Source organism: Perna viridis, chromosome 15 (assembly GCF_037379345.1).
Source record: "Perna viridis isolate PV_CMFRI_1.1 ecotype Kerala chromosome 15, ASM3737934v1, whole genome shotgun sequence".
NCBI lineage: Eukaryota > Metazoa > Mollusca > Bivalvia > Mytilida > Mytilidae > Perna > Perna viridis.
Genome location: NC_142459.1, coordinates 15170617 through 15183183, shown reverse-complemented (window position 1 = coordinate 15183183; position 12567 = coordinate 15170617). Strand labels below are relative to the sequence as shown.

At 35.4% G+C, this 12567-nt stretch overlaps 1 protein-coding gene across 1 annotated transcript in view; it reads right to left on the bottom strand.

Annotated features, from left to right (window-relative positions):
- Positions 1–4149: 4149 nt before the first annotated feature.
- LOC148597101 (organic cation transporter protein-like) overlaps positions 4150–12567 on the bottom strand; it is a 29064-nt gene continuing 20646 nt past the window's right edge. Inside the window, exons 9-10 of the mRNA XM_088563383.1 lie at positions 12358–12509; positions 4150–10855 (exon numbers count right to left, since the gene is read on the bottom strand). Of these exons, the coding sequence (XP_088419509.1) occupies positions 10783–10855; positions 12358–12509 (225 nt within the window). The 3' untranslated portion in view covers positions 4150–10782. The remainder of the gene's footprint in view (positions 10856–12357; positions 12510–12567) is intronic.

Sequence of the window (12567 nt, the reverse complement as noted above, 5' to 3'; positions counted from 1 at the left end):
ATGGAAAACAGACATATACAACAAAGAATATAAAATAACCAAAATAAAAATGAGCAACTAGGACTCCACCAAAAACTGTGAGCACGGACCAGGTGAACCGGTTGGGTAAGCGATGACCGAAATGACAGAATAAAAATGTACAAAATAATGTAGATGCAATTGTTTGAAGAATAAAAAAAACTATATACATCGAAACTGGTCAGACATTGATTACCTGCAAATAAAGCCTTTAACGAAGCTTTTGATGTCAGCAATTACAGCATTTTTATCAAGCGTGTGATTAAGTGAATTGGTTACTTACCAGTGACATCACTTTGACGTCGGTGCGCAGCTGTCTACCCCGCTAAATGTCAGTCCCAGTATACATAAAGTTCATTAAACTTTTGTAGCATTTGTGTGTGTGTGAACAAACGCGTTATTTTCAAAAGCTGCTTTTGTAAAATTACCCATGGTCAGATGAAAGTTTGTCGATGTCAACGGCCGACTGATATTTCGTTCAATAAAGTTTATAGTCTTACAAACCGTGTTTGGTTTAAAGCTGCATTAGCTGCCAATTTTGTTCAGTTTTGATTCTACTGAATTTTGCTGATTCAATGAAATAAGTTAGAAGTAATGCAATTGAAGCAATAAATGTCGATAATATCTACCGAATATTGTGCAAACAACGTTTTTTTTTTCGCTTTTCAATCATGTTTGTTACTAAAGAAGCGACCCTTACAGCACATGCGCGGATCGAGGTCACCAGAAGTCACATGCATACGAATTTATCTAGGTCATTATTTGTCTTGCAAGACAATAAAAATATAGACACCTATTTTATGCATTTTATTTGTGGATATCAAATGAAATTATACAGGAAAAGTACACTTTAGTTGAAATAATTCAAAGTTAAGGCATATTTCAACAGAAACAAAAAATCAAAAATGACAGCTAATGCAGCTTTAAGCACATGCAGATCACAAACATATCGAATTGGTATGGACTTATTAATGTAGCGCCCTTTTTAAAGCTTACAATTGTATTTTCAATAAAATCCTTTCAAATCCTATTTTCTGGTGTACACAGACAAAAATCATGTTAAGTGCACATTTTTTGAAATTAACCTGAAATTTACATGAAGTTGGCATGAAATTCAAGAAAATTAACGTGAAATTATTTCAAGTGAGGTTTGCGTTAAAGTTAAAGTGAAATTCAAGCAAATTTTACGCGAACATGGGTGTAGGAACCGGTACGGTTGGTACTGCTCCGACCGTACCAATAATTTTGACAGGTACGGTATGCCGTACCAATACTTTTCACCAAAAATGTGTTTTATTTTAATTTATTTTAATTTTTTTTACATATTTCACCTGTTTTCTTATTTTCTATCTTCTTCCGAATAATGTTATGTAATATAATTTGACACCATTCACCCCAGAGCGTCTGGGGGCCTTGAGCTGCGCGAGGTGGGAGGGACATTTCGTGTCCCTATGTCAGAAACAGTACCAATAAGTTTTTGCTTTCTACGCCTATGGCGAAGACAGTTTTCCATACACTGGCTGAATTACATTGTATATAAATGGGGTGCCATGATAATAATTCATACTAAAAAATTGGCGACAGATTTTCTAAAACCAGAGCCCAGGCGCGGATCCAAGAACTAGCGGTTACAGACCACCAATTCAACCAATGAGCATTTGGAACGTACGCAAAAATAGTCCTACGCAGAAATTACCCCTGTTCCTCACAGTGCTGTGAAAAAAGTTCTCATCTTATTTAAAAAATTTAAACAGTTTCTGAAAGGAAAAATATTTCTGTACATTTTATAGGTGCATTTTGCTTCTTGTGACGTGACGCCTAATCTCCATAATGATTTTTAAATATACCCTTATCTTGTGAAAACACTGGGATTTTCCATGCTATTTATAGACCCTTCACTTCCGGTGACCAGAACTACACTGCAAGTCTGCTAACCCCACATGCCATTCTGAGGATTGTGAGCTGACATATGTAGAACCATGCTGATATATAGTTCTCTGCAGGTTAAAGTTAAGGTAAAGTCCAGAGAAGCCATTGAATATTATGAAATTAGCATAGAAGCCTATGGGAAGTGGAATTAGTGGTTTTTAGCCTAGCGTGCCGGGCGTACGCCCCCGCCCACCCCCCCACCCCCTCCCCCCCCCCCGAATCGGCAAGAAACAAATTTTCACCACGTGCAAATGTCACCCCATAATTTTTTTTGCCTTGCTTTGCGCGGTATTTAATTCAATTCACTACCGCCCCAAAGTAAAAAAAAAAACAAAACAAAACAAAACAAAACAAAAAACAAAAAAAAAAAACAAATCTGGGATCCGCCCCTAGAGCCATCTCTACCAGATTTAAACATTTACTATATCTATAGCTAGCTAGAATTTACAAGTTGAATTTCTGAAACGTTTACCTGGCAGATATCCCGAACTCACACTTTTCAACTGTTGTTTTCTTTGTATACAAAAATGCAATTCCACAAAGAACTAAAATCATACATATAAGTAACAAAAGCAAATGAGCAACTCGGACTCCACTAAAAACTGGGAGCATGGACCAGGTGCACCGATAGGGTAAGCGTCCTCTGCTTTTTTAGAATGTAAAAAATGTAACTCCATTTCGATTGCGGGTACATGTACCATCATTATCCATATAATTTATTTTCTTCTTAAAACTTCTTTTACATAAGGTTTTCCACTACTTGTAAAATAGGAATATTACATACTTTGTACATGTAGTACAAAGAGTAGATATCCTTATTACTCCGACTACAAGTTTTAGAAAGATAAAAACAAACAGGACTTTAAGCTTAGTTTGTCTTTCCCATATGCATCAATCTACAAAGTCGATAGTGATTCTATTCAGTCGTTACTAACAGTAGAACATAAGGGTCAGATAGTGTTTTTCCGCATATTATATCTCCAATATCGTTAGGTTAGAGCTAACTTCTTTCAATTGTTGAAATGATCTTTATTATTAGGACTACAAAAGTCTTCGGGATAAAGTTGTCAGATGACTCCTTGTAAGAATTATTGTCCTTGAAAGGGGAAATATGTCAGTTTTTTCACAGTTCTCAGCCACTATATTGAAAACTATGATAGATAGGAAGAAACTTTCAATTTCTGAAATGATCCTTATGATAAGTCCTACAAAGTCTTCTTGAGCCAAAATTGTTAGACAACTTCTTAGTAAATTTATTGCCATTGAAAGATGAAACTCAACGAAGTGTGCAATTATGGCTTCTGGGAGCCTCTTGTTTTATGTACAAACCGTGTTTTAAGTGCATTTTGTTCTGGAATCATGCTATTTGCAAATGTCGTGGGAACTCTGACAGCGCACAAGGTAAGGGAGTAAAAAGAGAAAAAAAATGTACTTTGAAGATTAATTTCAACACCTGGAATCGTGCAAAACAATGAGTTTTGACTGCACATTTCGTCTTTGAAATTACTAAAACACGAAAGTCACCTTTTTTCTATAGCATTTCTGTATAGGAAGTATGACTGTGATCCCGCTTCGAGATTTCATTTTCTGTGGGATCCACTCACAGTTTGTGCCCAATGTTGGTTGGGTCACCATGGTTACCAAAACTCTAGAACATGGTCCTGACAAGGTTTTCACCTGGATAGCATAAACAATATATAATATGCCGAGTTAATGCTGAAATTCATAAATATGATATACATAACATTGACGCCATTTTGAATCAATTAAGAAATCGACCCTTTTGTGCTGACGTTGGGGTAGTCGATGAGCATGCGTAGAGCATGCTCAATATACACTTCCGCGAGGAAAATTATTTTGTTCTATCCATGGCAAGCCCTTCCTCGCGGAAGTGTATATTGAGCATGCTCATCAACTTACCACAGAAGGGTCTATATGTGGAAGTATGCAAATTAGCTCCATGGTCATTACTTCTCTATATTTGAAGTTTACTCCATATAAGCGCCGAATGAATCATTATAAAGTTTAACTTTTACACTTTATATGTTTTAGACATCCACAACAAATGGTTTGAAAACTAAAATGGACACGTTTGGTTCGGATAAAATTTCAAAAATAAAAACAAAACAACAAAATAACAGAAACAAAATAAAATATCCAAAAAAAAAAAAAAACAAAAAACAAAAACAACAAAAGCCAACAGCGGGATCTATAATTTATTTGATTTATTTATGGATGTAGACCTCGGGTAAGAGACACAATTTACAAATCATTGGAGCGTTTATATTCAGAATTTTACATCAATCTGTGTGTAAGCATTGAAGTAATTTGAACGGATTTCATTCTGTTTCAAATGAAAGCTTAATATATGTTGGTGAAATTGAATATGATACAAGCCTATCACTGATTTCAAGAGTTATGTCCCTTACCATATGTTTACCTCCTTAAAGTAAGCTTCGGCAATGGTTATATGTAATCAGTGGAACCATAATGTTTTCGAAGAAAAAAATGTATTCCATTCGACCTTTTAATTGTTATAATACCGGGACTGTCAATTGACGTAAACAACGGTATTGGGCTGCAGGATTCAGTTCCTTATTATCACTTCCAGAACTGCTAAAATGATGGCGTTATTCCCGTTATATAATGTTGTATATTTGTAAAAAATAAATTAGGAAAGTGTCCAGAAATAAAGTTATGGCGGGTCACTACATGAATCATGAATCAATTTATCCACATTATAAAAAATGTAATATTACTTTCGTTTTTCAAGCTCTTTGACCATACAAAAAAGTTCTGTCTTCAGTATGGACATAGAAGTTCTTCACGAAATGTAACAATGTGTTTCGCGAGGACGAACTTTGGTGATCCAGTTGGCCCAAACGTTTCTGCTTCTGGCAAGACTCCTGCCTGATAAGTTCTTACGACGCGTATGTTTTTAACAAAAATACAAAGGAAAATTCTAAGGCTATGCACTCATGCTGCTGACATTTTCATCCCGGCGGCATTGTTTTCTCTTCACCATACATATTCTCGTTATATTATTTATGTTTTCATTTTCATATCTACAAAGTTTGTACAATAACGTTTAAATGAAATTAACAAAATTACCAACGGGGGTTCCCTTAACCTCAGGAAGTTCCCTAGATCCGCGGAAAATCGTTTTTATTTTGATTTTTTTAATGGATTAAAAATAAAAAGATTCTTGAAACTTAACAATGGCCTTACCATCTACAACAGGGAAAATGGCGCCGATTATGATTTTTTCTTGAAGGCCAAAAACGTTTAAGACAAAAACTTACCTTGCTTTATTAGTATGTTGCCCCGTGCGGGTCCGGGTGTCAAAAGAATAGGCCTGCAACAGCGCTAAGCTTGTCATAAAAGGCGACTAAATAGTGCTCAGAAACCTGGCCTGGGGCGCTAGGGCGCTTTCCCACAGAGCAACTGGGGTATGTGCCCCAGGAGGTGGAATGGGGTATCCCTGGTATGTTACATGCTGGGGGTCGTTATGTCATAATACGGAAAACCTGACCGCAAACCATAGAGGTGCAACGTATTAGGAAAGAAGTCACGTTCCTCACACGTTAAAGAATCTTTCTGTAGTATTCTTCCGGAGTAGAAACCATAGGGCTAGGCCACAGGAGGCTAAATTGCCCGACCCTACCCACCTCTCCCTATTTCCAGTGGCAATCAACATTTGTCGACCCCATTATCCTTGTGTCCCATCCCTTTTTTCATTTAATCATCATTTCATGTTCAAGTTATCATCCAATTCATGTTCATCGCGTTAACCCCCCCCCCACCCAAAAAAAAAAAAAAAAAAAAAAAAAAAAACTTATAACTTTATTAATTTTCGTACACGTACAAACTTGTACTCTGAATACTTTCTGCCCTCTACAATCCACTGATGGAATAGCTTGCCATTGGAAACACGAATGTCTGGTTCATTAAGCATATTTAAGAGAAAACTAGAGACACATAAAAATTCATGTCCAAAATATTATTATACAGGGACAAGGCAAGGACAGATTCTACATGCAAGGCTTCGCATGAACAGCAGCTCACTTAACGAGCATCTGTTCATGCGAAATCTTGTAGACTCTCCAAACTGTTCATGTGGTCATGTCGAATCAACCAATCATTTTCTTTTTCAGTGTCATAAGTATGACCAGCTTCGTACTTTAACTTTAAATATACTTAATTATCCTATCGATATAAACTTGTTATTGTATGGGTCAGATATTCTAACATTTGATGATAATATTTATATATTTAAACTTGTTCAAAAATACACTGTTCAGAGCAAACGCTTCTGTTGAACTGCATTTCAATACTCCTTTCATTCTTCCCATTGGCAACATGATTACATGCATAATTATTTTTTTTTAATTTAATTGCTCTTCATTACCAGTATCTATATTGTACAACATAGTAGTACATGTACATGATGTTTCTTATTTCCTGAGCATGATTGTTGTATGTTTAAATGTATAAATTGTCAGTATTGATAATGAGATGGATTAATAATAGTTTAGTGCTTGTTTCCGAATCCTGTCTGTCAAACTTTGATTGATCTATTTTGTACATACGTTTGATATTAATAAATAAAATATGTTTAAACTAATACGAACGAAGCGTTAGAGACGTCCTATATATGTAGAATGTGAGACCTTAGCTATGAATGGGTAACAATGTTCTGACGGAAGTGATGAAATATGTCAACATATAGTCAAAGGAAGTAGACGACTGCGCACGTGCAGAAGCACTGTTTTGTTTTTTTAATAGTCGAAGGATACGGTTTTGTATTCATTTATTTATTTAAAATTAATTTTGAAATTATTGGCTTTTATGTGTGGATATATTAAGCTTTCCCAGAAGAAAGTCTCCTATATTCTTCTCACCGAGTGAGAGAATGCTCATAGCAACATGGCGGTTCACCGTAAATAAAGATTGAACAGGCCGTCCACAACAGGTGAAAATAAAAAAAAAAGGTTTAAAGGTGATAGGTTCACAGCACTTGGCATGATTGTTTAAGTACTTGTAATTTTCAAGGATTTATTTTTTAATAAAAAGTATTTGAAAACTGTTACGTCACAGCCTACAATTTGAAAATTATTATAGTGACAGTCAGAAAGGCATGCCAACCCAAATTTAATGGGTATAGTTTACAGGTAGTTCGAGGATACACATTGAGCTTCGTCCATCAAATAATATTTCTATACTGTTGTGTAATCAAATGGTTACATTGTATTCTCAAATAAAGTCTGTATTAGGCTCGAAGTTAGATGTGTAGGCACGAGGAAACGCCGAATGCCTCAGAAGCTGATCTATACGACTATTCGATGACCTAACACAGGCTTTATATGAAAATATCATTCAATGAAAATCTAGTAACCAATTAAAAAATTGAAACAGATTTTTTTAAAGTATCATTGTCAGGGGTTTAAAATTTATTTGGGAAGACCCTAGCCCTGGACTTTTTCATCTTTTGTACAATAAGCCCGAAGAATGTTGTGTCAAGTCCCAATCGATATAAATGCAATTTTGTTATCTGATATTGTTATGTATAATTCTATGTTTGCAGGGAAGAAGACACAGCGTCAATTGATTCCGTCTACAGGTTTGACGCCTTGTCATCAGCTTTCCGTTTCTGCGTTTTTTTAACCGTGAAATTGTAATTGAGCAACGATATTTTCCTCAAAATTTTATCACCGAAATTTGATCTTTATCATTCCAGCGCTTGATTAATAAAATTTGTAGTATGTCAAAAAATGCGTCGGGTCAAGCGCAGGTGTGATTCAGACTGACTTGAGAATGACTAATCAATAGATCGATCTAGAGAATACCCATTCTAAAATTAAAGTTATAACTATTTATAGGTCAAGGAATAGATCAAGAAACATGGTCCAATAATGACAACAAAATCTTTCAAAAAATAGTTTTTTATTTTTTTAGATTTGCCATGCCCGACGGACTTATTTCATTGAAAAACGGCAAGTCTTAGGTGCAATTAAGTCCCGGGCGTCGGGCTTTAGGAATTTTCAACCCCTGATTGTACTAATTATTTTACAGCTGCTGAAAGCCTGTTATGACTTAATACAGTCGCCATGTTTGTTGTCCGCCTAGTTCATAAATTCAGGTAAAATCTATATAAATATAGTCAGTTTAAAAAAATGCTGCAATTTTTATTAGACCGGAAGCAGAAGTTTAAACAACCAATCAAAACCGGGTACTTGCCCTGACTTTATATTAAGACAGCGCACATTCCCCGTATTAATCTGTATTGATTCTGTATAAAATTACTAACAGAAATGCAAGCCTATTACATGTAAATGGTCCAATTCTATTGTTACATCATAATATTTGGTTTATATTAATTTATTTCCTTGTTCCATGTTTTTGAAACAGCTAGATTTACATTTATATATATATATGTATTAACTTTCGATTAAAGCAGGTATCTAATGATATATGAGACAAGTGAACCAGAAACTCTCCCGCGGAAACACTTATCCATGCCACCTTTCATTTTGTAAGCCGTGTTTTATCATAACCTTCCAATATGCCTTAATTTTTTTTTGATATGCTATTGAATAACAGGTGGTTACATGGTCCGATATGACTTTGGGCCGACATTAGTAAAAAAATATGGTACTTTTATACTGCGAAACGAAAGATTTCTTATATTTCATCTTGTTTTGTTTCACTACGTTTCTTCGAGTAATATCGTGTTATGCTGATTTTATATCGTTGTCATTATTTCGTTTCGAATCACTTTGTTTCGTTTCATTTTATTTTGATTCATTTCGTTTCGTTATCGTTTCGCAATTTATAATTACTCAATAAATTATTGGTAAAACTGATCATAATCCCATCGAAATAAATTTTAAACGTAAACAAATTATAACAGAAAATGTTTTGCTTAAGTATGTAACACTATGACTCAAATAAACACAGAAAAATGTCTTACAAAATATACTGTACGGAATTCAAATGGAAAAGGGAGATAACACAGTAAAAATATTGTTTTTGTTGGCTTTTGTTCCTTTTCATGCATAGTATAATACTTAGAAGGAAGACTTTTTCCATTATAGGTTCTCTCCCATGTTACTACACATGATGCGTAACATTTAGAATTAGGACAGGTATATTTAATTTTTGGGGGAGCAATTGCTTATTCTCAGACACTTCCATCATTTTGTATTTAAAAAAAATGGAATTGTTTATTTCTGTAAGTTATTATCAACAGTTTCTAAATCGAGGGTGTTCTTCGGTAAAGGATATAAAAAGTCCTTTTAAGTTTTCGACGATCAAAATTTCATTTATCAGATAAAGCATAATTATTATTTTGTATCGAATCGTGTTGTTATTTCATTCATTTGACAGAGTTATCTCCCCTTTCCGATGGTAATGGTCCCTTCTCATATTCCCGACTTCAGCTTCGTTTTTTTAAAGATTTTTAGCAAAAAGGAATACTTTTCTTCAAATTTGTCATCCGACAGACTGATTTACTGTTAAATTGGAGAAACAGACAGCAGTAGACTTCAAATTCAAATATTCAATTTATTGGAGCCGCGGTAACAACTTGGATATTTTTTAATAACTTACTTCAAACAATTCAGGTACTTACCAAACAGAAAATAGTTTAAGTTTCCATAGAAAAATGTTTACTGTTCCCCCTTTCCCCAATGAGACCACCAACTCAGTTGTCGAGTGTTGGTGGGTTATGTTCCTTTGAAAAACTTGCTAAAATGGCTTGCATTCTGTAAATATGAAAAACGGCTATTTCCATAGGAAATTTGAAATGTTTAATTTAAGGTTTCCAAATGTTAGATTTAGTTAGACTTTTTTCTGTGCTTATTTTGACCATAATACTTAACATGTAGTTCGAAACATGAATATCTTCGGTTGCAATCTGTTTAGATTAAGGACAATATTTTGCTATTTTAAATACACTGTAGACTATATAGTAAATTTCCTAAGCATCTAGACACAATACGGTTGACTGTTTTGGTTATACCTATCTTGGAAAAAGATATTTAATCGTCGCAGCTAGTTAATACTTTCCAAGACTAGTTTTGTTCTCAATCTCATTTACGTAGTATACTTTATCCGAGCGGAGCGAGGCGAAAAAGTTTTTGAGGTTAAATTGTTGAAATATTCTTCTTGAGTGGGTGCAATGTAGATATCTTTTGTGGTAAAATTAGCGAGAAATTAAAGTTTCAACCAAAAACCGCCTAAATCTACCCCTAACACCCCATGCTTTGCAAATTTTTGGGTGGGGGCGCAGGCCCACACCGCCCACGCCTGAATCCGCCCCTGCGCAAATGAAGCTGCCATGATGCTATTTTAAGGTACGTGTACAAGCATGATATTGAAGCTTTTTCTAGCCATAAAAATTATAGATCCAGTTGATAATACAGCCATTTACTAAATCTAAATACAAAATGGCCGCCCGGTATCAGAAGACTACATCACTATTATGTCAACATGAAACCCTTTTGGTTCTCAAGCTAAGGAGGTAGACCTAGGGTAAGGGACTCAACTCTTTCAAATTATTGAAACGACATTGAGCTCCGAACATCATAGGCATAGCCTAAAGTCATATAAAATAAATAAAAACAAAATGGTTTCTTAGTAACTGATTACATTTGTTTATACAAAGTATCACTGTAAATTCAACATGACAAACCTTCTGTTGTTAAGTTAAGCAATGTTTCTGGTTCGACTTAGACACGTTTTACTCTTCATATGCATGTATATGAAGATAAACAAAATGACTGCTTAGTATCTTATGGTATTGGTTTATACAAGGTTTTACTGTAAGCCAAATCTTCACATCTTCGTCATTTCTACTTGGTTAACATTAATAACGCTCATATCTGTGGTCCGGTCTTTGTATCCTTTCCTGCAATACATAATCATAGCTGATTGAATTATTGCATGCATTTCGGAACCAGAACGTTTGATGCATCGAATACACCCTGTTTTGTAGCAGACCGACATGCTGAGTCTGATCTTTATTGCACTAGCTCACAGAAGCATCGACCTACGGATAGGTATACCTCCATATAAGAACACACGATTTTGACTCCGAATTAACCAGCCATTCCTCTTTCTCCTGTGCATGCACGGAGGTAGCACACAATATTTATACAATTAAACAGAGACAGTCTCATTGATGTTTTTTTTTTTTTTTTTTGTTTGTTTGTTTTTTTGAAACAGTTAATTCACGTACATAAACAGATAAAGTAAAACAGATATACAAGGGTATAAGGGCCAAGTTGTTCAAAACTTTATCCGTTGGACAATTGAAAAGTTATCCACTGGATAAGTCTAATACAATTTATACAAGGTACCCAAGGGATAGCCAGTTACATGTATCCAATGTCCTAATAGTTTTAGCACCTTTGCGGTGCTCTACACTAAACCAGGACTTCAATGAACACTCTAAAAAGCATAATTGTTTATTTCAAACTAGTTGTGCTCATACCTTTGAGAAAATTAATATTATAGATACAGAGGAGTATTTACATGTAGCAGGTTATTAGAAATTTGTTATTCGGTCGATCCGGTAGCAATCTTTAGGCAAACTACATGTACAACAAGATGTGAGTCTCTATTACCTATAAAATGTCACTGTCTAGTCATCCACAAGATATTTACAAGAGCGCCACTGTCTTGTCTTCCGGCAAGATACATACAAGAACATGTCACCATCTTGTCCTCCCACAAGATACCCACAAGATGTAACCCATATTTCCTTTCACAAGATACTTCATATACATGTATCACCGTCTTTTCTCCCAAAAGATATCTAAAAAAGATGTCTCCGCCTCGATCGCACAAGATGTGATGTCTCCGTCAATTCCTCCCACATGATATTCACAACATGTCACCTTTTTTTCCTCCCAAATAATACCAACAAGACGATGTCATTGTCTAGTCCTCTACAAAATGTCACTGTCTAGTACCTTCACAAGATCTTACTTCTTAGACCCCCTATAAGATGTCACCGTCTCGCCTCCACAAGATTTAATACCACCATCTAATCTTCCCCAAAGATACCGTCTTGTCATCTCACAAGGAGATGTCACCGACTTGTCACCCTTCACCGTCTAGTCCCTTCATCTGATCTCATCGCCTTGATCCAACTAGATGTCGCCATCCAGCCCACCCCCCCCCCCACCCCCGTATCAATTCTTAACTTTTTCTGTCAAGTGTAGTCACAAGATCTCACCGTCTTGACCCAACACGTCTCCATTCATTCCCCCTTGTATCACTTCTTAACTTTTCCTGCATGTAGCTGTTTGGTTAAGGTTCAATTTTCTGAGCATGTTTCGTCTTCGTCCCTGGACTTTTGAATAAATTATTTTGCTTAAATCGCAATAAATAAATGTGTGTACGTACTTTCCAAAATTAATGCCGTCTTCAATAGTTTCCGGAAGTTGCTTGTTGAGCGTTTCCGGAAGTGTAAGTGTGAGACCCGCAGCTACAAGACAAGCTCCTCCAAATATAACCAGTGGTACTGCAGTCCCGCTTTTCCCGCCGATCAAATCTGCCTACAAGGAATATTGTATTACTGAAAGTACAAATGGTATATAAATAAAATATACAATG